Source organism: Hippoglossus hippoglossus, chromosome 7, assembly GCF_009819705.1.
Source record: "Hippoglossus hippoglossus isolate fHipHip1 chromosome 7, fHipHip1.pri, whole genome shotgun sequence".
In the NCBI taxonomy this organism is placed as follows: domain Eukaryota; kingdom Metazoa; phylum Chordata; class Actinopteri; order Pleuronectiformes; family Pleuronectidae; genus Hippoglossus; species Hippoglossus hippoglossus.
This window is the reverse complement of record NC_047157.1, coordinates 5,172,840-5,198,787: the sequence shown is the minus strand read 5'-3', so window position 1 is coordinate 5,198,787 and position 25,948 is coordinate 5,172,840. Positions and strand designations below refer to the sequence as shown.

The 25,948-nt window shown below is 43.7% G+C and overlaps 1 protein-coding gene across 6 annotated transcripts in view; it reads left to right on the top strand.

Annotated features, from left to right (window-relative positions):
- Positions 1-24,749, top strand: part of tns2a (tensin 2a) — a 53,750-nt gene extending 29,001 nt beyond the window's left edge. For 2 of the 6 annotated variants that reach the window (XM_034591826.1, XM_034591825.1), the window contains exons 4-28: positions 4,300-4,338; positions 4,908-4,949; positions 6,123-6,172; positions 6,688-6,871; positions 7,177-7,227; positions 7,343-7,465; positions 10,055-10,119; positions 10,540-10,623; positions 11,381-11,493; positions 13,191-13,251; positions 13,669-13,744; positions 14,089-14,218; positions 16,712-16,777; positions 16,919-17,035; positions 17,209-18,762; positions 18,999-19,176; positions 20,311-21,470; positions 21,592-21,720; positions 21,842-21,937; positions 22,285-22,362; positions 22,556-22,633; positions 22,917-23,085; positions 23,382-23,450; positions 23,753-23,782; positions 24,147-24,749. In XM_034591826.1, the coding sequence (XP_034447717.1) occupies positions 4,300-4,338; positions 4,908-4,949; positions 6,123-6,172; positions 6,688-6,871; positions 7,177-7,227; positions 7,343-7,465; positions 10,055-10,119; positions 10,540-10,623; positions 11,381-11,493; positions 13,191-13,251; positions 13,669-13,744; positions 14,089-14,218; positions 16,712-16,777; positions 16,919-17,035; positions 17,209-18,762; positions 18,999-19,176; positions 20,311-21,470; positions 21,592-21,720; positions 21,842-21,937; positions 22,285-22,362; positions 22,556-22,633; positions 22,917-23,085; positions 23,382-23,450; positions 23,753-23,782; positions 24,147-24,285 (4,881 nt within the window). In that variant the 3' untranslated portion in view covers positions 24,286-24,749. The remainder of the gene's footprint in view (positions 1-4,299; positions 4,339-4,907; positions 4,950-6,122; positions 6,173-6,687; positions 6,872-7,176; positions 7,228-7,342; positions 7,466-10,054; positions 10,120-10,539; positions 10,624-11,380; positions 11,494-13,190; positions 13,252-13,668; positions 13,745-14,088; positions 14,219-16,711; positions 16,778-16,918; positions 17,036-17,208; positions 18,763-18,998; positions 19,177-20,310; positions 21,471-21,591; positions 21,721-21,841; positions 21,938-22,284; positions 22,363-22,555; positions 22,634-22,916; positions 23,086-23,381; positions 23,451-23,752; positions 23,783-24,146) is intronic. The other 4 variants (XR_004614557.1, XM_034591821.1, XM_034591823.1 and 1 more) reach the window with 4 other exon arrangements.
- Positions 24,750-25,948: the final 1,199 nt, after the last annotated feature.

Below are 25,948 nucleotides of genomic sequence, written 5' to 3'. Positions count from 1 at the left end.
GTGGGAGTATGACCTCTTGCACGTATACAGTGAGAATTTGGACTTTGAACAGATCATTACAGTCTGGTGGTTAGAATTTCAAATAAAAAGTGATAGTAGTTACTGGGATGTGCCAGTGGTGGTGAATATATAAAAACTAAAAGACTTAATGTCGCCACACATCAATCCATGATGAGGTTTGTCTTTTACACACCGCCTGTGTGTGGGCTTTATCCCGGAATCATGACAAGAAAACTTTTACCATTTTGCAGTTCCTCCTCACGACAAGCCAACATGTCTACAGCATGACATTTCCCACATGATCTTTGTGAACGCATTCAGCATAAATCAAGCTTTTCACTGAAAAGAATAGCCATGTCTTTGAAGCTGATAATTGTTGACCTTAACTTTGTAAGGATGGATGATTTTATATCAGTTTATAAGTCGTCTCTATTGTCAACATTAACGGGATTTTGCCATTAGAAAAAAACATTGGATCAAATATTATCAATAGCATAATAATCTGTCAAATACTGAATCATTGTCACGCACACTGTCACAGGCTCTCACAAAACTCGCCCTCATGCTTTCTCCGTAACGAACATACCAAGGCTGCTACCTCCCCCCCACAGTGATTCCTCCCAGAGCCTACAGCTCATATGCAATGGGTTAAGAGGAGAGAACCGTGCAATATCCATTAGCCGTCTTCTTCTGCTTTGATGGCTCAGAGAGTCCGCAAAGAGCTGGAGGAGCCAGGGCTGCTGCAGAAAAACAAGACAGAGAGGGGAGAGGACAGGGGCCGGCAGGCGGGGATGGAGGGGAGAGGGCCGGGAGAGGGAGAGGGTTACAGGGGGTCAGGGCTCTCTGTGTGTCGCCAGCTGGACCCACCTGAGAGGAGGCAGGGGAAGGGAGGGGCAGGGTTTTACTGAGAGTGAAAAAGAAGGGTAAAAACAGCAGTAATATTTGTGGTTAGGATCATGTTAGTCACTTTGAATTCTTGCTATGAGCTACTTCAGTGTTTGTTTTATTTTTAGATCAGTTTAGACATGCAGCCTGCAGCACTTGTATCCAGAGCAAGTAAGAACAGGCAATAAGAGTCTTTGTCTTTTTCAAGGATATTTGGTTACTGATGGACACTCAGGATCAAACCTGTGACCTATCGGGTTTAAGACTCTTTACAAGGTAAGAATACCAGTGGAGGTTTAAACGGAAGAGTGCAGAGAATGAAAAGATTTCAGTAAAACGATAGGTTGGAAGTAGGAGAGGTGAGGGGAAGACAAACAGGAAGGGTGTTTTTAGAAACACATTAGAGAAGAAACTGAAAGGAAGATAAGGAAACATTGGGATCGGGGGAAGCAGGGTGAGAGGATAAACAAAGAGAGGGATGAAATGAGAAGACAGAAGCAGAAAATACAAAACAGCCGTATAGCAAAAGCACATAAGAAGGAAGAGAACAGGGGTGAAAATGGAGGGAGACGAAGCGGGGGCAAGACGAGAAAAAGAGTGCAGCATAGATGGGTGGAGGTCTATTAGCAGGAAGTTTGTGCGTAAGTGTTGGCCTGAGGAGATGGAATCTGGTGTGGTGTGTTTGTTCTGCCCTCAGCAGGCCCCTTCACTGGCCGCTCGGGAAGAGGGAAAGATGGAGGAAGGAAAAGAGGGAAAGATTAGAAAAATGAATGACCGGTGTGAGAGCGTCAACCCAGGTAAAGTCTGATTCAGGCTGTGTGCAGAAATGGGTGCACAGTCAAAACTTGTAGCAAGGACATTTGAAACAACATGGGTTATTTCCAGGACTGGCTGAGTGGATGATTCCACCAGGTTTGGATTTGTCTTTGTTGAAGCTTGTTAAATTGTTATATTTTCCAGCAATAGCACCAGATTTCATAATGAGTTTATTGTGACGTGCACAATCTGTCATTGTGCACGTCAAGCTTCAAAAAACAAGAATGAAGTGGCAACATAGCCTTGTGAACTAAAGTTCTCATGCAGTTTTGCCTGTTAAACTAAATCCTGACTTTTATTAGTGTATATGTCAAGAATACAAACATATTTCTGAAAATGAAAGGGATCTGAAACATACAGACTTGACAGTCACCAGTAACTATGTCCTTCCTTGCCCTACTTGATCTCTGCGGAGCAATGATCTGTCTTCATTAAAGCTGCATTTATGCTTGATGGCCTCAATGACGTCAACGCGACATCTTTCCTTTTTACAGTCTTCTCAAGTGTCACCGCTGAAAAAAACAAAAAAAACAACACGGCCAGAAAAAGCCAAAGAAAATCCCAAACAGAACAGTTTTGGCACGGCTTGTTTCCTCCAGGAACACCACTTTGGGCTTGTGCCCTCATCTCTGCCCTGACAAACTGGTCGCAGAGTTTTCTGCAGAATGTCTCATCTCGTCCTATAGTCTCTGCAATCTCCCTTCAGAGGCCATCTGAGAATCTCTACGCCTTCGTTAATGCCAATGTCAAACAGGGACTTTAAGAAGTGCCGTTCTTACACAGTGCATTGTTTCACATGCCCTGATTCAAGAAAAAAAAGTAGACACATGAAATGAAGTTGACCTACTAGAGCCGTAGGGAATTAAGAGAAATTAGAGCCTGGCCCAGCCCACTCCTATCTGCTCATGGATTGGGTTCAGGCTGCAAATGAAAAGCAACCACAACACAGGATAAGATTTTTGATCCATTTCCCTACAGAGATGGAAATAAACAGAGACTCTCAGAGTGAGTCATACAGAAACATTGTCCAGTTTGTCATCTGATAGCCGGTGTACAACCTGGACCTGTTTCCAGCAACTTTTGTCAAAACACGGCCAGTCTCGATTTAGCTCATTATCTGTTCCTCTGCCTTCCTGTTGACGTCTGACGTACAAGCATCACTGAGCTTCATGCTTAAGAAAGAAGGCAGGAAATAGAGATTAACACTAACGGTACAACACATACACACTGTGGTGGTGACACACCCCCCCAGGTTCAGGGCCTGTGTAACTTCCGTTTTGTGCACAATGCGGTATACACAAGTCCTTGCCCTTTTCCTTTATCCAAATAAACAGTCCAAAAAGGGCCGTCTAGCGGGAACACTGCCTTTGTGTGTGTGTGTGTGTGTGTGTGTGTGTGTGTGTGTGTGTGTGTGTGTGTGTGTGTGTGTGTGTGTGTGTGTGTGTGTGTGTGTGTGTGTGTGTGTGTGTGTGTGTGTGTGTGTGTGTGTCCATGTGTTGCGTGTATTGCGTAAGCATGACTATGGCCTTCAGCCCCCTTCATTAGGGCTGCTGCTCAGCTCCTGCTTCCTTTGGTCACAGTTCACAGACCTGTAGGCCCATAACAGACATGGGAATCGGATGTGTCACTCTGTGTTTCTGTCTCAGTGCTCCTCCAGCTGTGGGGCTGTGTATTTGGCTTCACATTTGTACATACTTTTCATTTTCTTACATGCTCTTGGACATTGGCTGTTCCTGTGTTTACTTGGCAGTTATGTATCTAAGTAGTTGTACAGACACTGTTTGTCCTCAATTCATCATCATTTGATGGTTAAAAGTCCACTCAGTGTAAATTCCTGCCCCTGTCTGGCGTCAACAACTGTCTGATATTGGTGAATCTTGTTCTGACATAGGCTGACATTCTACCAGTTGTTGACAGACTCAGATAAAAGGCTAAAGTCTCATTATTTGCTCGGCAATGTTTTTATCCATGGCACAAACTTTTTGACGGCCAACCCGGGAAGTTAGCGTGGTCCTGGTTCTTTCGACAAAAAGCCAATGCAATTTTTCTACTGGCATTCACAACTGAATTACATTAATGATTTTTGAAGCCAAAATGCAATTACCAGAACAAAAACACCATTGCTAGGATATAACAAACACCACCGTCAACGTCATTCCAATCACTTCCAACTTGTTTGTTGATTGGTGCACTGCCCCCGTCTGCACAACCAGGCTGTACAAGTGGACTAGTGAGTAGAGGATAGTTGTTCTCGACAACCTTCTTCGTCTCACTTGGCCACTAAAAAAGGGATGGGTATTTACTGATATATTTTCTGTTGTAGCATAAAACATGAAAATATCTTGAGCTTCTGCAAACCTGAAACCCTATTTCAGACATTTAATATAGACATATTAATCCATGTCTCAAACCAAGCCATGAGGGAATGGGGTCTTGAAAGTAAGACATTGATGTGGGAACCCTGTGAGTCCATCTCTCCATGTCTTACTGTCTGAAGAAGCATTTGATCTTAATCGCCTCTAAGCTGTTTCCCTTCCCTCTGTCCTGAAGCAAAAAGGATGTCTTGTATTCACATGTGGCTGTCTTTGTGTGTTCTAGGTGACCTCTGCATGCATCCCAGTGCCTCCCAACGATCTGGTAAGTTCCCTTCATTCACCCACTTCTCTTTTCCTCAAGAGCGCTCTGTATAGAAGCCTAGTTTTCCCACTCTGTCTATCCATAGTTACGAGGCCAAAATGCTTGTGTGGACAGAGACAGTTTAGTTTTCAAACTAAATCACAGTAGAATGGACGTAACCTGTCTCACTGTAAAAGAAAAATCAACACTTCAGTCAAAACAGTCTAAACTGTCAGGTCTACACTCTGTGAAAACCACGGTATGTTTCCTCTCGTTGAATTCCTTTTGGGAAGCCGAGCCCTCAGCCCAGTTTGAGCTCAGTTCAATCCTGGAGCACTGCGGCATTCCAGTCCAGAGGAAAAAATATTGTTGATGTTGCTGTAGGAAGTAGTAATGTTTATCCATTACAGAGTCTGTTTGTTTAATTAACTCTCCTTTCCTTCCTCTGTATCCACTCCTCCCCTCTCTCTCTCCCTCATCCCCTCTCTCACCTCCTTTCAACCTACTCCCTTTGCCCCACTTCCTCTCACCATCCCTCTCTCCACGCCCTCCTCTCCTTTATCCTGTTCCCGCTCCTTCCTCGCATCCAGCAGCGTAGAGGGACTGCGCCTCCTCGACACACCCAACACCTGGTGAGCACACTTTCACCTCCATCCTCCTCTCTCCTCGTCCTCCTCCTCAGCATCTTCCCTTTTTCTCTTTATTTCCCTTCCGTGTCCCCAGCTTCATGCTCTCTCTCCTGGAAACCTCTAGACATGGGTCAGGGGAAAACATTTGTGGCTTCTCTGAATTTGATTTAGCACATGCTAAACAAACCAAAGTCAGAGCAATGCCAGACACTTGTCTCTGTGAAAATAATAATGTGACTTCTGACGACTGTGATGCTCATTACATGAAGTCCTTTAAATCAAAATGAATCCTCCCATTGGAAACTTAATTCTGCTCAGCAAATTAAATTGCAAATCTACCATAGTTTAATGGGGCAGACAAAGCATTATCATTGGATCCTAAATGGAAAGGGTTGATGCACTGAAGAGCATGAATAAGTCAAACGTGATGAACGAGGATGGTCACATCTTTATTTTTCCTGGTTTCTATCATCACTCAACGCAAATGAAATATTTGAATCTGGTAATGGCACTAGATTAAAAATTAAATAAAAACTAGGGTTCATCTTCTTGAGACTAAGAATGTCTTGTTGGTAGTCCCAACAAATACTTTTTGAGATATTTCCGTCTGGATGAAGATGGCAGACAGGGCTGTCCCTTTTTCCAAAATTCAAGTTTGAATGAATTTGAAATTACACACTATTCTTTGAAAATAATCAATTGCTGAGTTGACAAACAGATGTTCCTTACTTTGCTGTGTAGAACCCAAAATACTTCCACACAGTACTTGTCCCCTTAGGAAGGCTCGACCTCCATTTTTTGTAAAACAACAACATAACTTTACTGACTTGATGAATGATGGGCACGCAATAGGTCAAACTACTTGAGACGGTCTGATGCGCTTCTAGACGGAATATTAACAGGTCATTGCAATTGGAATAAGAACCCCCTCCCCACCTCAAATCTCGAATAAAATGTGACAGCTCTAAGGCGAAACACTCTATGTATACATGCATGAGTGGGGGTTTAAACCTTTTAAATGTTCGGTTTCCATATGGGCAATAAAGGAAAGAATTTGGTCGAGGGGAACCACAAAGGTGCTTTGTCAGTTTGACCATCTGGTCAAATGACTGATGTCACCATCATGGGGCAACCAAAGTTTGAATCACTTCTAATTGTTTCTGTTTAATTCCACAGGGGTCCACCAAGTCTCTGACCTATACCAAACAGAGGAACACCCTGCCAAGGTAAAGGTCATCTGAGTCTTTTCTCCCACAGAAGTTTGTGTTACTGAATGACTTTCTACAAAAAAATATTTCATTAAAAAAAAAAAGGCTTTTTGTTCCTACACTGCGCTGTACTCTTTGTTTCTGCCTTCTTGCACTTGTTCCTCAGACAAAGGTTCACCTCTCCGTCATTCTTTCCAGAGGGTTTATGTGATGGAGCAAGGTGGCTTTTGATCTGACCTGCATGTCACACACAGTTTCTCCAGTTTCTCTCTTATTCTTTCCTCCTTTCTCGTGCTCCCTCGTACGCTACGGTGAAACTCATGGCTGGATGCTGCCATCCAGCCATGAGTTTCACCGTAGCGTACGAGGGAGCACGATCATGTTGAGCTGCCACAAAGAATCTGAATTAACGCTCACATTTTGACCCGTGTCCACCTTTCCCTCTGTGTCTCTCTGCATGACCACCTGAACCTTGCTCCCTCTTCTTCCTCTCTCCCTTTTTTTAATCTGTTCCTCTTTTGCTGTTTCTCCAGGAGCTTCAGTGTGGACCGTGTGATGGAGAGAGTGATGGAGCGCCACTACGACTTTGACCTGACCTACATCACCGAGAGGATCATCTCCGTCTTCTTCCCCCCAAAGCTGGAGGAGCAGCGATACCGGCTGAACCTGAAGGAGGTGGCTGCCATGCTCAAGTCCAAACATCAAGACAAATTCCTGGTGAGGGAACAGAAATGCATCACACTGTGAGAGCTGACAGTAATTACAGTAGCTTTCATGGTCCGTGGTGTTTGTTGCAGCAGTGATTTTATCTTCGTCTTTTGAGTATTGAGTTTAATTTAGCTGACGATGTTTGTTGCACAAAAGACGACAGAGACAATATGTTTTAACATTTGGCATCAAGAAGCCACAAAATAGACTTAGCAACCCACAAATGACCAGTTTGTTGTTTTTTTATATCACACCCATAATAAAATAACTAAAATGATAAGTGACTGCAGTGATAAACATCTTTTCGGTTTCAGCTCCTGAATCTCTCCGAGAGGCGCCACGATATCACCAAAATAAATCCAAAGGTAGAAATTTCCTCCTTGTAATTCTTGTAACTCGATGTTGAGAATGAATTTCTCAAACTTCAATTTAATCTCTTCGACTCATATGATCCTTTGCTCTGTCTCCACCCTCCACCAGGTTCATGACTTTGGCTGGCCTGACCTCCACGCCCCACCGCTGGATAAGATCTGTGCCATATGCAAGGCCATGGAGACGTGGCTGACCTCTGACCCCCAGCACGTGGTGGTCCTGCACTGCAAGGTCAGAGTTCAGGGGGCCAGCAGGTTTTTTCAGACGGAGGTTCCACTGATTCCCAGGCTTTGAACTGCATGGGCAGATTACAAAGTAGTCATGGGTTAAGTGATGTAATGAGGTAGCAGCATATGTTGATTTAAAATTGGGCTGCACATTTCATTTTAATGGTGTTACAAATAGCAGCTATATTAGTATTAAGAACCATGTACATTGTTAATATGTAAAAATAAAGATCAGTGTAGAAATGTAATATCCAATTTATGTCAAACAAACATGTTACTCACTAACATTGTGATTGTGAGACCATGTTTACTGCTGACAACCAATTTGGCTGTTTGCTTTCCAGTGTTGGACATATTCAGAAGTCCTACTTAAGCAAATGTAGCAATGTCAGACTGATAAAATACTAAGTACTGCTTTCAAAAAATTTACAAAGTAAAGGTACAGAAGTATTTTCTGCAAAGTTAAAAGTAATTTTATTCATCAAAATCATTACATTGTTGGGTTATGGCTAAGGTAGGTTAAACTTTATTGTCCATATTATAAAAACTTGTCTTTGGCTCACAGAAAAACAAACAACATAGATCACAAATAGAAAAACAGTTAATCTTGGGAGCTCAGAGATCAGTTCAACCAACCCATTACAAAAATTACATAAATTACAGTATCCTGTACTCAATGATTCAACAGTTTAATTGCTCTTTAGACAAAAGATTTGTTGAAGAAATGTTTGGTGGCTCGTGGCTGTTTAAAATGCTCCCGATGGAGGCAGTTCAAATTGTGGGTGAAAAGGATTAAAGAGAACGCTTGTTATGTCAAGAACTTACTTAGTGACATAGGGCATTTTAATTTGAAGTACCTATAGTTTGGGGTAGTTAGTCCCAGGGGTCATTTTTATACATCAGTCATGTTTTAAATGTAATGTTTCAAGTACAAATACATCAAAATCATACTTCAGTACTCAGTTGTAATCTGACACTGTCATATAGCTGAAACATCTTGTTAAATAGTTTGGAGCAATATAACAGAACTAAACAGCTTCACACTTCATGCTTGTTGGTTAATGTTGCATGCTGTGGTTGCTACTTCGGAGGAAAACTAAATATTGCATAATATGTTCAAATTCTTCCACCATCTTTTCCATGCAGCCTTGATTTTTCCATTCACTCTTTCTGTTGTAAAATGCAATGAGTGAAATTAGGACATTGCAGTTTAAACATGACTTGACAAAAAGCAGAGTGTAGAAGAGTTGATGTCGAGTGTCTCCTGTAATCCAATCAGCTGTTTGGACCTTAGCCAGACACGTAACCATACCACTGAGATCAAACTCTGTCAACACAGCATCTGACTTCCACACTGCTGAGCATCATTTACTATTTCATTTATGTCATCATCATCATATGAAAGCGCTGGCAAATCGAAACTTTTCCACCACTGCCAACCAGCACCTCTGAGGGTGACCGAGCTCCCACGGCTTGTCTGGATGTTTTATTTATTGGTTTTGGTCAGAAAATGTTTAAATACTAAAACCAGACCACTTCTGCGGTCTGCTGACTCTCCAGAACATTCCTGCTTCAATTTTTTTCGCTGCTGCAGATCACGCCAGGGGATTGGAATAAACAAGTTTTTGTCAGTGTAGAATATTTCATTGAGAGACAGGCTGAGCCAAACAAGCTTTAATTTGTGCTCAGTGTGAAGGTGCAGTCTGGTATCTGGAGGGGTCGCATTAGGAATTTGAGGAAAGCAGGTCTTTGGAATGTGTCAGAAACGAAGGAGCACCCGATGTGAAAAAAACTCCACAGGGAGCTTTTTAATTTGAGCTCAAACTCAAGCTTGTCCACATCATTTCTATGTCCCTTCCTCTCGTCTCTTCCTTGCCTTCTCTTTGTTTGGGCTACATCCACGCTGCTACATTTTCATTTGAATATGCATGAACTCAGCTATAGATGGATTTAGGCGTGGCCTGGTGTCCACACTACTTCAGGGTTTAGAGCCACTAAAACAGGGCTGCATTTTATTCTGGACGAGCAGAAACGGAGACGATGATGTAGACACTCACAGCCCCTTGCCGATTGGATCTTTCCAGTCTCAATGTAGCCTTTCACTGGTTTGCTGGTTGAACTCATTCCAGAAGAAAACAACCGGCAATAGCCTCGGCTACCAGTGTAGGACGCAACATGGATAATCAATTACAAGCTTTGCTGATCCTGTTGTCTTTGCTAACAGCTGTTGTGAAGTTAAATTCTGCATTTTACAATGATACAACTGATTACATGTGTAGGAGACGAGCTGTTATTCCAGCAATCTGCACACTGGTACACACATGCCCATACGTGAGTGGCCATGTGATATTTTTTAGGCATGTTGGTATAAACAGGGATTCAAAATGATGCGGAGTCAAAATGCTTGTGTGGACAGAGACAGTTTAGACATATTTTTCTTCTGTAAAAGAAAAATCAACACTTCAGTCAAAACAGTCTAAACTGTCAGGTCTACACTCTGTGAAAATCCGCTTTCTCAATGCAAACCACAGTGTCTGAGGATGTAAGCAGCATGTTGTGATTTTTGCCCTGATGTTCCCTCTCCGTCCTACAGGGCAACAAAGGGAAAACGGGCGTGATCATTGCAGCCTACATGCACTACAGCAAGATCTCTGCAGGGTGAGTCTGTGTGTCTGAGACGTCCAAAGCCACAGTTTAACATTTTCGTCTTATACACTCATGGAACACATTAAAAATGATTAAACTGACTATGCAAAAATGTACTGGATGGCTAAATGTGCAAATAAAAAGCTTGCTACACAGTATCCAGTGGCTGATGTGTTCAAATTCAAGTGCTGTGCATGTTGCACAATGATTTCCATTCAGACTTTTGTTGATAAATCCTTTGATAAATTAAGGCCTGTGGATTTTTGCACAGGAACAGTGGAAACTGGTTTATCCTGTGGCCAGTGCCAGCTGTATCCTCTCCATGTACTTTCTGGCATCTAGAGAGTCTGGTGCAAGTCCCATGATGGAAATTGTTGGCTGAAGGCTTCTGTGTGTGTGTGTGTGTGTGTGTTTGTGTGTGTTTATGTGCAGGGCGGACCAGGCTCTCAGTACTCTCGCCATGAGGAAGTTCTGTGAAGATAAGGTGTCCTCTTCCCTCCAGCCGTCCCAAAACAGGTAGAGGAAGGGAAGTAGAGGGGAGGGGGTGCAGGGTGGGGGTGGTTGAGGGCATCCCACATCACAGCAGATGTTGCACATCTCCCTTGTATCTTTTTTAAGAAGGACAAAACAGTGTGTAGCTATGTACAACTGCTGGATTTGATTTATCTTTAACCTCAGCTTTATGCTTTTTTTTACATTTGAAAACACTTTGGAAAGTGACAGATGTAAATAATAAAAAAGAATGATGGCTGAATTCCATTTAGTTGCTTAAATTTCAGGTTGTTCTTTTCCTACTATAAAAGATCTGCTGTGAAAACGACAAATGGAACAAAAAATAAAGAAGCTATGTGATTGTTGGAGAGTAGAATAAGAAGAGAATAATACATGCAATGTTAAAATGATAAATATAGTGAAGTTAAGTTCAAAGTGGGCCCACACTGTCTAATGTTGGTGGACTAACATTTATTATCATCCTATGATTTTAATGTTATTGTTCTTGTGAACACAAGATCTCCAGGGCAGTTGTAGAGAATTTCTTAAAATTTGGTACAAACGTTTATTTGGACTCAAATAAGTACTGATTAGGAACTGAAAGGTTAAGGTCATGGGGACTTCATGTTCTTGTGAACATGATAAATCAGGTACACCCACAGGGAATTTTCTTACATCTGACACAAACATTTACCTGGACTTATTCTGAACTCCCCATTTTTATGTCACATGTTTTATATCATGAGGATCTCTCTCACCCACCCTCCTCTTTTTCTTTCAGGTATATCTATTACTTCGGGGGCCTTCTGTCCGGGGCGATCAAGATGAACAGCAGCCCTCTCTTCCTCCACCAAGTTCTCATTCCATCACTCCCAAACTTCCAGGGTGAAGGAGGTGTGTATGTGTGTGTTAGTCTTCACCATAATTCAAAACACATATTTCTATAAGTAGCCTTTCTGGTCCTAATATATTGTAGGTAGATGCACCCTCACTCCTCAAGCCTACTATGAAGATTGTTGTCACATCTGTTGTGACTGAGGTTAAACAATGTGCTGCTATTGTGTGATTGACCTGTGATAGAGTAGGGGTGAATGGCAAAACTGTAAAGCACTTAAAGTGGTCATCAAGACTAGAAAAGTGCTGTATAAATACAAATATAACTTTTTTTTAAAGAAAATCTATTTAAAAGTAGTTCATTTGTGTCACAACATCTATAAGTGTAAGGAACATTAAAGCACAAATTTTCTTTTGATTTGCCATTTCAAGCTTTAGACTCTGGTCTTGTGTCATGTGAACATTTTGTTTACTATATTATTTGTAGAACTTATATTAGACTGGCGCAGGGTCCGTTTGTAATGTTCTGATTCTCTTGTCCTGTGTTAAAGCTCTGGATTACTACTTCAGAATTATTCCTTGTCGTTAGTGAGTCCTCCTCAAACAGTTCTACGATATAAACTTTGTGTTTATCCTGCCTGGTTTATCTGCAGTGAAGATTTTACAGTCAATGTTTGTCATAAAATGAAACAGAATTTGCTTTATTAGAAGTCGATAAGATGTCAATAGAATGAACGGTTCATGAGATGTGTGTTCCACTTACAAACAGAGAGACAGACGTTTGTACTCATAACATTGATTATTTTTTAGGATACCTTGCAAAATATCGGCACATTCAGATGCAAATAGTAATAAATAAAGAAGCGCTGTCAGTATTTGGCTCGTGTGCATCATGTTAATGTGTCATCTGCAAATACAGCCTGGCCTGGGCCATCATAGGACTTAACAAAGTGTGACATCCTCTGCCCTTAACCCTCAACAAGAGTGAGGAAAAACTACAAAACTACAAAAAAGACCTTTTTTGCAGGGCCTTAAACCTCAGAGAGCGCCACATGTGAGGGATCCCTCTCCCAGGGCGGACAGCAGTGCAATAGATGTTGTGTGTAACAGAGCACATCAACAAAATAACAGTATTTACAACATTCATGAGAAAAGAAAGTGTCTCACAGAAATTGAAAAGTGTATGAATGTTTAAAGTATTTATACAAAAGAAAAATTCTGACAGAAACGAAGGGAGGATCAGTGACAATTGTAATGATAGAGCTTTTGCCAATAATGATAGTATATGTGAGTAGGCATAATCTAGTTGTAATCATAATCTACGATCGGATGCCACCATGATCCACAATGCGGCAGCGATCCTGGATCTGCAACGATAAAGCACAAGGACGCTGGGGAAGAGGTCAAGTCAGTTTCAGTCCCAGTGAGGGGAAGTGAGATGTCCCTCGAGCCTCTGTTCTCCTCTCTGATCTGCCTGGATGCAGATAAAATGTGTACGCGATGTGATGTTTGTCTTGGCATGGTGCTGTGACGGGCTTCCCTCCTGAACCCAACCAGCGTTGCTCACTGCCGCTCTCATAGTCGGCCACGTTCACCCCCTCCTCCTCCTACACATCCTTGCCTGTTTATCTTTAATCAGATGATCAGGTCCAGGAGGAGGCGGTGGCAGTCAGCACATTCCTCCACATTCCTCGCCATGTCTTAATTTCTGCCTCGTCTCCCTCTCTCTCTCTCTCTCTCTCTCTCTCTCTCCGCAGGTTACTTCCCCTTCTTGAAGATCTACCAGGCCATGCAGTTGGTCTACACTTCAGGGATATAGTGAGTCTCTCTCGCTGTCATATGGCCAACTGACATTAGAGATTAGCAAAGGATTGTTTTTCTTTCATGAGCTGAGGTTTCATCTTCGTCACAGAGTAATTAAATAGATGGGATTGAATAAAATGACACAAAGGACGTCTTTCTTCTTCAATCCAGCTTTTAACTCATATCTTCCAGCTTTTATTGTTTACCCCAAGGCCCTTCCAAGTGGATACAGATACAGACATTGTCAAGTGAAAAAAGGATCATTTACACAAATGACATGGTCCCAGTTCGTATTTGCATCATCCCAGTTGTCTGTGACATCATGCAAACAAATCAACTAATCGATTTTTCAAGGCGCAGCAGTCTGCCTGCATTCCTTGTATGTTTTGAGTTTTCTAACAGACTTGTTTGTGTGCTATGTGTCGCCGGCAGTGACCTTCAAGGCACCGGAGGCAGGCGGCTGTGTGTGACCATCGAACCAGCACTTCTGCTGAAGGGTGACATCATGGTGAGTCAAGTGGGAAGGAAATGACAAACAGGACCCCTGACATGGATGGGGGTCCTAATAATGCCTTAATAACTTAATACTTTACAAAGTGTCTCTATATTCAGGGCAAAGGTTTGGGGAATCTTCTTAACCTCTGAAATCTAAATTCTGATCTGGAACTTACGTTTTTTCACGTGTTAACAAGGAATCATAATTTGTCTTGTTTAGTGCACTCTGTCATTTCTAAGCTGTAGGCGAACCTCATTTTGGAACTGAAAGCCCTCAATTTACTTTCCCAACCCCTCATTATCCCACACGCATTTTGATCCGCGCCTCTCTTCTCCCATCTCTGCCGCCCTCTGCAGGTCAAATGCTACCACAGGCGAGCCCAGAGCGCAGACAGAGACACGGTGTTCAGGCTGCAGTTCCACACGTGCACCATCCACGGATCCCAGCTGTGGTTTGGCAAAGGGGAGCTGGACGGAGCTTGTGTCGGTACGTTTGTTTAGGTTGTAGAAAAAAGCTGATCAGAGGTTTAGAAATACAGGAGATAGGCGGCGAGGCTGTGGGACAGAGGTTGATGGTGGGGTTTTTTTTATTTAAAGAAGGCAAAGCAAGCCACACATTTTTAAATCCTGTACATAGTCTGTATTGCACTACTTTTTATAAACATGTCCTCTTAAGGGTAATCTAACAATTTGTGTACATGATCCGTACATACAGTTATTCTCCGCCCCACAGAGCTTTGGAGCATCTTTCACTTCATTGTTTTGGTTCGGCTGTTTTTGTTCACACCTCAAGTCTAATTGGGGTTGTACTGTATATAGCAGCCAGCTGTCAACAACAGACAGACAACTGTAGCAATTAGCAAGTGAACACAGTGAAGCATTTAGCAGATAAAAAGCCAGATCGTTTTCTCGGAAACTAGTGGAGACAAGAAACAGATTTGGACTTACATATATATAAAATCCTGTATTTCCTTAAATTCAACAATCACAAGTCTGAGTTCATCCAGTCCCACTAATTCCATTAGTTTTTTGGTCAATCAATCAAATTTTATTTGTACAGCCTATATTCACAAATCACAGTGTGCCTCATAGGACTGAATAAGGTGCAACATCCTCTGCCCTTAACCTTTGACTAGAGTAAGCAAACACCAAAAAAAGGCAGGAAAAAACCCTGTAGAAACCTCAGAGAGAGTCCCATGTGAGGATCCCTCTGCCAGGACGGACAGAAGTGGAACAGATGCCGCGTGAAACAGAGCACATCAACAAAATAACAATATTTAGAACATTCATGAGAAAAGACAGCGTCTAACATATCGGTCAGAGCTCCCTCCATCGTCTTCAGTTAATACAAATGCTGCTGCACATCTTACCACTGGAACAAACAGGACATGACCACATCACTGCTGTGCTTGGCTCCCTGCACTGGCTCACTCTTACATTTCATTTTGATTTCTATCACTCACTTTCAAAGACTTAAATGTCCTAATCGCACCCAAATATCTTTCAGATTTATTGACCGGCTACGTGCCCTCTCGTCCGCTACCATCCGCTGAAGGAGCTCTGCTGGTTACTCCCAGGTTGACTGAGCCTTTGCTATCAAAGCCTCCACATTATGGGATACACTCCCCATTGAACTTAGACACAGCAATTCTCTAGCTTCTTTTAAATCTCTAAAAACATTTTACACACAATATTCTTTTTGAAAGCTTTTCAAATGATCAACATTGCCTCTTATTTACACTGACTAATCTTATTTATTCATTTATATAATTCTATCTTTTTTATTGTAATTTTCTTTGTTCGGCTTCCATTGCTTTAGTCTCATAGTTTCTTCTTTGTAAAGTACTTTGTAACATTAAGTGCTGCATAAACAGCTTATTTATTGACGATTATTATTATTGTTATTATTATTATTCACCGCTTGTCCTCTGTATAAAAATATATATAATATATATAAAAATGGAAACTCATCTTGCCCCATGGGTGCTTTGATAGCTCTATCACTGTGGTAAATGCTTAAACATAACGTTACCTTATCACCAAGTCCTGAGGAGACATATAGTCATCCACCATAAGCTAGCAGTCATACCATACCAAGTAAGGCTTTAGCCACAGTGTGTGTGTTGAAGCTGCTTTTCATACCTTATAAGTTCAACTATTTATTTGTGAGAGGAAAACCAGGTTGATTGCTTTTTACATACATCGTCTTCTTTCAGTGTACTAGAACAAATTAGTGTTTATTGCTCCCTAAAGTGGATATTGCTTATTTTTTGTAACTTTTAAATGGTCATTCACGATAAGGTTGTTAATTGTGGTGGGATAATCACCACACAGAACCATTGGATGTAACAGCAGCTCTTTATATTGGCATTGTGGGAACGTATTCACTCTGGTTTGGGCCCATAATACCGCGGTTGAATAAATCCCTAAATAATAGCAGCACAATCCCCATCCTGGACATAATAACAGCTCTCTGGAGGCGAGTATAGTGAAAATGACTTGTACTGTATTCTGGAGTCTGTAACTATCCCTCTGAGAGAGTAAAGCAGGCCTAGTGAGCCCTGGTGTGTTCCTTAAGTCCATAATGAATATGCTCATTACCTCATTTCCTTCCCCAGTTTCACTTTCTCTGAAATGACAGAACCAGTGTGTAGCTGAGAATGTGGTCGTCAGTCCACGAAATGAAGTGTTGTTAACGCACATAAACACACCATTGTGGCTTCATGCGACTGGAAACACATCTGTGGAAGGTATTAGTGTATTGGATATATTGGAGCAGAAAGAGAAACAGTTTTATTCCATCAGGGGTTCCCCACATCACTGGTATGTTTTTATAAATCCGGGTCTTGTGTGGAGATTACATTTATATTTGTCGGCTGTAATGCAGAGAGAATTCTAAGCTTTTTATATTACATACATTTTATGTTAGAAAACAAAGGTACACATATTTATTTATCAGTTTTTCTTTCCCTGTCCCCAGATGAGCGTTTCCCATCAGATGCAACAGTCGAGTTTGTCTTCTCCTCTGGACCTGAGAAGATCAAAGGTTGGTTCACTAGACTTCAAATCCTCCTTCATTCTGTTCCACTGTTTGTATTTAGTAGGAGTAAGAGCCAAAGTGATGTAAGTGCTCTGCTTGGCCCAAAACAAGTGCAGATGAATGAAAATGAAATTTGTTTTTCCTCAGGACGTGAGTACCAGAAGAACGACCCGGCTGTCACAGTCGACTACAACACTGCTGACCCACTAGTTCGCTGGGATTCCTATGAGAACTTTAACCAGCGATACCAGGACAGTCTGGAGGGTAACACACCACCTGTTTTCTTTAAATCGCACTTCTTGAAATTACGGTGTTTCTAATGGTGGAAAATTACAAACCACCTTCAGCCATCCAACAGGCTTAAAATCGAAAAATGCTTTTTGCATAGCTGATGAGTTCTTAGACCTGATCTGGTGTCTTTTTAATTTTTGTCTCAGATATTGCCCACACCAGAGGTCCTCTAGATGGCAGTCTCTACGCTCAGATAAAGAAACGTCGAGGGCCAAGCTCTGGTTCTCTCACCTCGACCAATGGCAGCAGCCCAGGAGCGGGTCTTCCTGACGATAGACCTGATCATCTCATCAGTCAAGGTTCTGACCCCGCCCTCTCAGGCCATTCCATCCATTTGAACCAACCATCTGTCCATCCTGACTGCCAGGAGGAGCCTGTTCGTCCGCCGCCTCCGACCAGACAAGAGCGAGAGGACCTTGCACGTCTTCTTGGAGGAATAGAGGGAAACCGGGATGGGGAGCGAGAGACTGCCATCTTGGATGATGGAGATTCCCTGCCCTCTGAACGAACTGGGACGCTGGGGCTCAGTCGGTCATGTTCCTGCCGAGATGGGTACCGGTCCCAGCGCTGTGCTGAGCCTGGCTGTGACCGTACTCTCCTCATGCCTAACGGTTACTGCCTCGATCGTGCTCCTGGCACCAATGGGCACCACGGGGCGACCCCTTCTGCCAGCCCGAACCCAGCTGCTCCTCCGTCACACATGGATCTGTGCCAGCACTACAGCCCCCACTCCCACCAGTCCCTCCCCCCTCCAGATTTGGTGTGGGACCGCCAGAGCAGCCCTCACTACCTGCACCGGTCCTGCTCAGAGGCCCCTTCATCCAGACATATCTGCCCATACCCATCACCAGACCTTACCCCCCACCCTCACAACCCCCCACTTCACCACCCTCTGTCTGCCCCGGGTCACCTTTGCTGTCGAGAAGACGACTACGGTCCCTACCATCACCCTCCCCCACCTCACAGCCACCACCATGCACACCTCCCCAAATCCTCCACCAGCCCTAACTACCATGATATCATGCTGTTGGATGGTCTTCCACCCCCTGGCTGCCCATGCAGAGACTGCGCTATCAGGCGAGAAGACTATCACAGCCTCAGGCTGGACAGAGGTGACAGCTTCCACTGGGACAGAGAGGCAGAGCTTCAGCACAGGGAGGTGGGGCTGAGGAGAGCCAGGGAGACAGAGTTACCCAGAGGGTCAGAGCTCCACTGGGAGAGGGATACTGGACCCAGACGAGGCAGAGAGCTGTCCCTCCACTGGGAGCGAGACAGGGAGGCTGAGCTGCAGTGGGAGAGGGACAGAGAGGCTGAATATTGGCATAGGAGAGCCACTGTAGCCTCCTATGGCCCACAGGGTCACGATCTGCCGGCCTTCACATTTGACCCTTTGCCATCGGGTCACCCTGCGTATCCAGAGGCGTCGAGGTCTCACGCTCATTCTCACCTGGATCTGAAGTACAGCAGCAGCAGCAGCGGTTACCAAACACCCCGGCAGGTGTGCCCCTGCTCGCCTTACCAGCCCTCACCATCTGAAAGCAGGGGCTATGCCTCGGGATACCAGTCTGAGTCCACATCCCCGCTGCCTCCAGCTTCTTCCATGACAGGGCCCTGCATCCATAGCAACGGGCCAGCAGAGCATAGCCACAACCATCACCATCCAGACTCACAGCAGTCATACAGCTCTGACTCACACACTGGTGAGTCACATTAAAACACAGACACTCAGAAATGTGTTTTTTTTGTGATTGGAAACAGGAGTTGATAAATTATCCACAATCAACAATAGCATCCAGAGAACATTTTTGCTTACCTAGACAGATTCTTAACACATGACCCACAAACTGTCTTCTCTCACCAGTCGCCAGCCTCAGCTGATACTAGGAACATGTGTCAACTTTTGTCAATGTCACCCATTGTTCTTGTCCTTTCTCAGATGGCCTTCGTAGCTCTGGTGAGAGTGTGGGCTGGAGGGACCACATTACCCACGGGTCCTTTAGAAGGGGCCAGAGAGAAGGCCACAGAGAAGTTCACGCTGCCTGCTCTACGCCATCTGACATGTCCGGACCGTCCACTCCCGTCCACACCAGCAGCCCTCTGCGCACAGTGGAAAGGTAATTTGACTTTTAACATAAGGCAACATAAGTTAGGGTTGGAGATACTAGGGTTGTACAAATGGGCGAATATTTAGGCCCAATTCCATTCCACCCCTTGGCCCTACCCCTACCCCTTGTTTTCAAGGGTTATCTTGTCCCTTGAAACGGAGTCACAAGGGGTAGTGGTTGAAATCTTCCCCTACGAATTGGGACAGCACTTTAAGAAGCTGTTACATTATCAGTAGTCATTGTGAAAACCCGACACGTCATCAGTAGTCGTCGATGTTAACAGACAAGATGTAGTTTTGCCAGGGATGTCATTAATATGACATTGTTGAGATCTTAAATAAACCAATGCTATTGATTGCAGTTACTAAAGTGTCAAACCTATACTATCCAAATAACATCTATAGCGGGTTCAATTAAGTGCATCGTGTGTGTGTGGGGATGCAACATGAAATTATGTGAAAATACGGGATTATAATGCATGAAAAAGGATCGCTAGCATGCTCATGCTAGCGCACTCGCAATCTCTTTTTTTAAGGTTGTTGTAAAAAAAAAAAAAAGAACATAATACATTGAAATTATATTTAACTAAGATATTACAATCATTATCGTAATTTTAAAATCCTTATTAACGTCGAAAAAACTACATGTATGGGTCTCTCTCACAGCTTGCCGGTGATTTGCAAGGCATTCTGGGTACCCCTACGCTTGAAGTGAGGGTGTGAAAAATCTCAGTTTCAAAGGCTATAAAGCCCTGCCCCTCCGTCCCGACAGGTATTAGGACAGCCTACCCCTACACGTGAACTTGCAAAACGAAGGCGAAGGGCTAAGGGCTAGGGCCAAGGAGTGAAATGGGATTGGGCCATAGTCTATCGGTTATCAAGTCCATCGCTGGTTGTTTGTTTTGGCTGATTTTTGGGGCAATATAAATCCAAAACAATCCCAAATAGGGGATTTTCTATTCTATTTTGCAGCTGGCTGTTCTTCTACACACACACCTGCATGCTGTCATTATTCAACAGTTTGATTTTAGCATATGGCCCAAACCAAGAACTCCTAATTAGTTCATGATTATAAAGATTCAGGAAGTTGGTTGGAGTAAAAATGTCTAGAAATGTCAGTAATCCTCATGTCTGTCTGTTAAAGCCCCAGTCCAGGAGGGAGGGAGTATGAGATCCGGACCACAGACATCATCAGCAGTGACTACGAGGCTTCTCAGCCCCAGGTCAGACGCTACGGAGCTGATAATGTCGTTCAGGAATCCCTGGAAAGCCAAAAAAGTAGCACAGAGCCGTCATCTACCAAAGACACGCAGTCACACACAAACACACCCACACAAACAGACCCCCACAACCACTGCACAGCACAAATAAACCCATCCCCTATGACTCCCCACCAGCAGCACTGTAGTCCAGATGTGCCTTCAGCTTCTTCCTTTGACTCTGTGACACCGTCCACATCAAACCAGGGACACTGTCAGACTCCTTCATCCCCTGTTCATGCTTCACCTGCACAAGACACACCCCCCCAACCCGGCCCTCTCCAACTGCAGACCCTTCACCCTTCAGAGGCTGCTGCTCTGCCCTCCACTCCGGCACAAGCGGTGTCTCTGCCTCAGAGCCAGACCCAAGCCAATGGCTCTGCCGGACCAACCCCAGCCGAGGTCAACGGATCATCTCCAGGCAGAGAATCTCACCCAGACGCCCCAAAACCGACCAACACTCATCAATCATCATCCCCCCAGCCTGCATCCAGCAGCATGGAAGGTTCCCCTGTCTCCGACACCCCAGTTCCCGGATTCGCCACGCTGGGTAGGAGGCTGATGTTGAGTGGGCCTGATCCTCAACACCCGAACCACATCCAGCAGCACGGACCCACGCATCACCACTACCCGGCCATGGAGCACGGTGCCGCTCTGGATACCAACAAGAGGCACTGCTACTCCGCTCACTCCCCACAGCTTCACCCTTCCTCCTACTTCAACTACTCCACCATCTCCATCCCCCTTCCTCACCCCCAACCACCTTTGCCAGAGAAGCGCCATCCAACCGCCCAGGCAGGTTCACCTTCTGATGGGGCAGGGACTCTGAGGCCAGCCGTTGGCCACATGCCTCCCTCCGCTGCCAGCACCACCCAGCATCAGCACCATGTCACGTTCTCTCCCACCGTGGGAGAAATAGCACCCCCTTCAGCCGACAATGAAGGAGTGGCCTCTGTGGAGCCTGAGAATGCAAACAGGGTCAGTGTGAAGTTTGTCCAGGATAGTTCGAGGTTCTGGTACAAGCCTGGTATCTCCAGAGAGCAAGGTAGGTCTGAAAGGTTGAAGTGTACTTTATGTACTTTCTCCTAACCTTAACAAAAAGTCTGAAATATTGATAATTACAGAAGATAACATCACCTATTATGTTTGCTTGTGCTTGGCTGTAGCAATCGCAGCTCTGAAGGAGAGAGAGCCAGGAGCCTTCTTGATCAGGGACAGTAACTCCTTCCAGGGGGCCTATGGTTTGGCCCTGAAGGTGGCTACACCTCCTGCCAATGTCAACCAAAGCAGCAAGGGTAAAATTCACTGTTTATCATATTCACATGTTTATTAGTATTACTCTTTCACCAGTTGCAGTTTGTCCTTGGTAGATGATGATATTTGCAGCTTGTTAACAGTGAATCTCTCCTGTTCCAGTGAGCGACCCGCTGGAGCAGCTGGTCAGACACTTCCTCATAGAGACAGGCCCTCGAGGAGTCAAGATTAAAGGATGTCAGAATGAGCCCTACTTTGGTAAGTTGACCTGCCCCAGCTTCAGGGAAACCTTTTATGACTGCGTTTCAGGAAAACTAAGAATATTAAAGAAAAGAAAAGAAAAAGAGGTGAGGTAAGATAGGTCTTAGTTCCGCATCAGTGAAATTTGTCATATTGCAGCAGTAAGAGTGAAAAACTCAATACTGTCAAAGCATCTGTAAAAAAGTGCAGATGATATAAACATGCATTATAATCATAAAGACATAAAAATAGCAATAATATGTACAATGTAAACAGGATAAATAGAGTAACTAGAGTGTAAGTCAGATTTAATGTAGGCACAGGAGAGAGAAATATGTTTATACAGTGTTATCTGTGGTTCACAGGGAGTCTGTCTGCGCTGGTCTGCCAACACTCCATCACACCCATCTCTTTGCCATGTGCTCTGAAGATCCCAGAGAAAGGTAGGTGGAAAAAAGGAGGAAAAAGAACTGCAACTAATGAGCAGTTTCATTACTGATTCATTATTTGTTTGTAGTAAGTAGGTAAATGTGACTATAATAATTTCCTGATGCCCTTATGACAATCTGAGTTCATCTTTACAGCGAATGCACTTTATTCTTCTTTAGCTGATTTGATGTATCTGCATGTTGTCAGATCTGATAGGAGAGGTGCAGGAGGTTCAGCCGGTGAGTAACGTCAGCACGGCTGCTGACCTGCTGAAACAAGGAGCAGGTGAGTGTCTCCATCCATGTCATGTTACTATGGTCGCTCAAGTAGCGTATTGAGCATCTACTGCACATATACAACATGAGTGCACCTACCATCTCTACTAAATTTACTACAAATGAAATTATGGAAAAAGATTAAATGAAGGTAACAATAATTCTGCAGTGAATCACTCTAACATACAAGACATTTTGTGAATTTAACTTAAAAGTCCTGGCCCTATATGCTCACACGCAGCTGCCAGACTGCTGGTCATTGGTCAACACGCTCACCTCTCTCTTATCCTCAGCCTGTAACGTCATCTACCTGAACTCAGTGGAAACTGAGTCTCTGACCGGCCCCCAGGCCATCGCCAAGGCAACGGATGCTACACTGGGTCGTAACCCGCGTCCTGCTGCCACTGTTGTACAGTTTAAGGTGACGTCGCAGGGCATCACGCTCACTGACAGCCAGCGCAGGTAAGAGACTTCCCCTTGGATCAATACTTAACAAAGTGATATAATTATTTATTTGACTATTTTTACTCTTTCTAAGACAATATCCACATATCTAATATCATACTTCATTCATCGGTGTAAGAGCCCAGTTTTCTGAAAAAGAAGTCATCACAGTAATTTACAGTGGATTGCTATCAAGGAAACACTATGATGATGGACGCTGTACCATTCATATTATTGTTTTGCAATGGCTGAGTTAGCCCTTAAAAAGCTTTCTTACATTTCATTCTACATGCAATGCATCTTACTCCCTCTAGGGTTTTCTTCAGGAGACATTACCCAGTGAACAGCGTCACCTTCAGCAGCGTCGACCCTAAAGACAGGAGGTGAGAAACCTGCGGCCTGTTTGATTCCCGTTGCTGCAGTTGTAACCATAACTAACCTAAAATATCCCCATCAACCCAGTCAATCATTCATTGCTCTCCAGACTGTTCACTGGATTCGTTGCTATGAGCCTTTGCATGAGTTTCGTGAGGGCATTTGTTTTGCCCATGAATATGTGCAAGCGTGCATGAGAGACGTCAAGTCATCGTGTTTGTGAGCATGTCAGCTGCAGCGGCTTGACCGGCGGCTCTTGCCTGTGTGTGTATGTCTGAGTCCGGTTTCTCTCTCTCTCTCTCGGCTTTAGGTGGACTAACTCAGACAACACCTCTGTTAAGTAAGTGCTCTGATTGTGTTTGGTGCCTCGAGGAAAGTGTCTGCATGTTTGTCTGTGTCTGAAAAAAGGGTGATGGGTTCACCCCTGCCTGAGAAGTCATGGATATTAAAGCCTGTGCATGGCATCAGATTGTGTGTGAGCCTTGCTAAGAATCATTCCAGCAAATAAGATTTAATAATGAAAACATTCAACATGGCCTCCACGTTACATAACACTACTTTGTCCACTGTGGTTCACTGTGTAGGCTGCTACAAACAGACAGTATCTTGCTAGACAAACAAAATACTGTAGCGTACCTCCCTGTCACTTCCTGCGATACTATGAAACTTGTCGCCTCACTTCTTCTTTCTCCTTCCCCTCTCAGGGTGTTTGGTTTCGTGGCGAAGAAGCCCGGCAGCGTGGCAGAGAACGTCTGTCACGTGTTTGCCGAGCTGGACCCTGAACAACCCGCCTTGGCCATCGTCAACTTTATCAACAAGGTCATGTTGTCGCCGCGGCGGTAGACAAAGACAGGAAAGGAGACACGGAGCAGACAAGCAGGGACAGTGTTAACAGGGAGTTTTACTGGACACTGACAGTGTCAGTGCTCGTGTTCTCTCAGTTTCAGGCCGTGACGCTAATCTTTGTCCATCAGGTGATGACGTGACAAAGACTTTCTTATTGTTCCGTGTAAATATGTTCAGAAGGCAATCGGAAATCTTAGTCCATGATCCCAACTGATGGTTTTTCATTTGTTACTTTGCCACTTTGTCTGCGACTAAACAGCCCACACAGCTCACATGGGTTCATTCTCTGGAGTTATTACTGGGGAGAAGGTCCGGAGCCTCTGACTCGGACATTTGCGTTTTCACATAGAGCCCCTCCAGAGAATGTCAGGAGATTATCCGGAGTACAGTGCATGTCTGAAAGCAGCTATTGTAAAGTATTATTGGATGCGAAACCCCCCCACAATGAAACAGTGTTCTATCAAAGCCATAGTGTGTAGTGTTACAACTCCTCCAATGATGAGGGAATTTCAGTAATAGTAAAAACCATCCGCATCTGACAGGGACCTGTATCATGACGACAGATCAGTTGATGTCTGGTGTTTTCTGGTTTCACGACGCTGGCTCACTTTTACCAGGAGGAGCAGGATTCATGCTCCTTAGACGTTGTGAATAAGTAAGAAACAATGATGCTCCTCCAGAGCTTATCTGAGGAGCAAGTGTTCTTCAGCATTAAAATAAACACCAACAGACTAACAAAGTTAACTCTTCTCACCATTATAACTGTAACATTTGTGGTCAGACATGTTATCTATCATTAAAAACTGTTTTTAGTTCTATCTTCAACAGATTTAAATTGTACCACGATTTTACTGTAGGAAACTAAAAGATAATCAATCTATTTTCCATAGTCATTGTCGACTTCTGACCATGGTGGACATGCCAGTCACATTTGAACAGGCCTGTATATCAGCTTCTTATTCAGTTTATGAATATATTTTATCGTTTAGTGGCTGATTGTGTGCCACTAACTTGTCCAATATTAACTTGGCTGTACATGTGACTGGCTTATTTAGAGAACGCTCAAAGCTGATTCATTAAAGTGAGAGTTAACTGAACCAGTCTCACTGAAACCAAGTAAGATAAGATAAGATGTTTGTTTATTGATTAAAGCTGCACAAGGAAATAGCAGCGTAGGGGGGAAATATGGAGTGGAAAATAAAAATAAGAATAGAAACAAAGTGGAATAAATTAGATAAGAATTGTAATAGTACTGCGTGATTGTGCAATTTACAATATGTGCAGCAGTGGATTTGTAAAAGAATAACTGACTGAGACTTGCTTCATGATACAGGCTCCTGGTAAATGTTGGTTAAATACAGCTTTTGATAGAAGTGATTCAAGCAGCCTTAATGACACATAGCAGCCTCTGTGTGTGTGTGTGTGTGTGTGTGTGTGTGTGTGTTTGTGTGTTACGACTGAGGTGTGTTGAGGGCAACACAGAGGTTCAACACTTAGACCTGATAACTGCCTTTCAGAGAAACAGCAGGTGTTTATATTTTGTATTGTTTTAATAAAAGTGACCAAAGGCCTGAGGGTGTAATTTAGTTTCTATATCATGAGATGTTCATACATATGTACAGCACACTCTACAGCCACTCCTGCCTTCAACCACACCCCC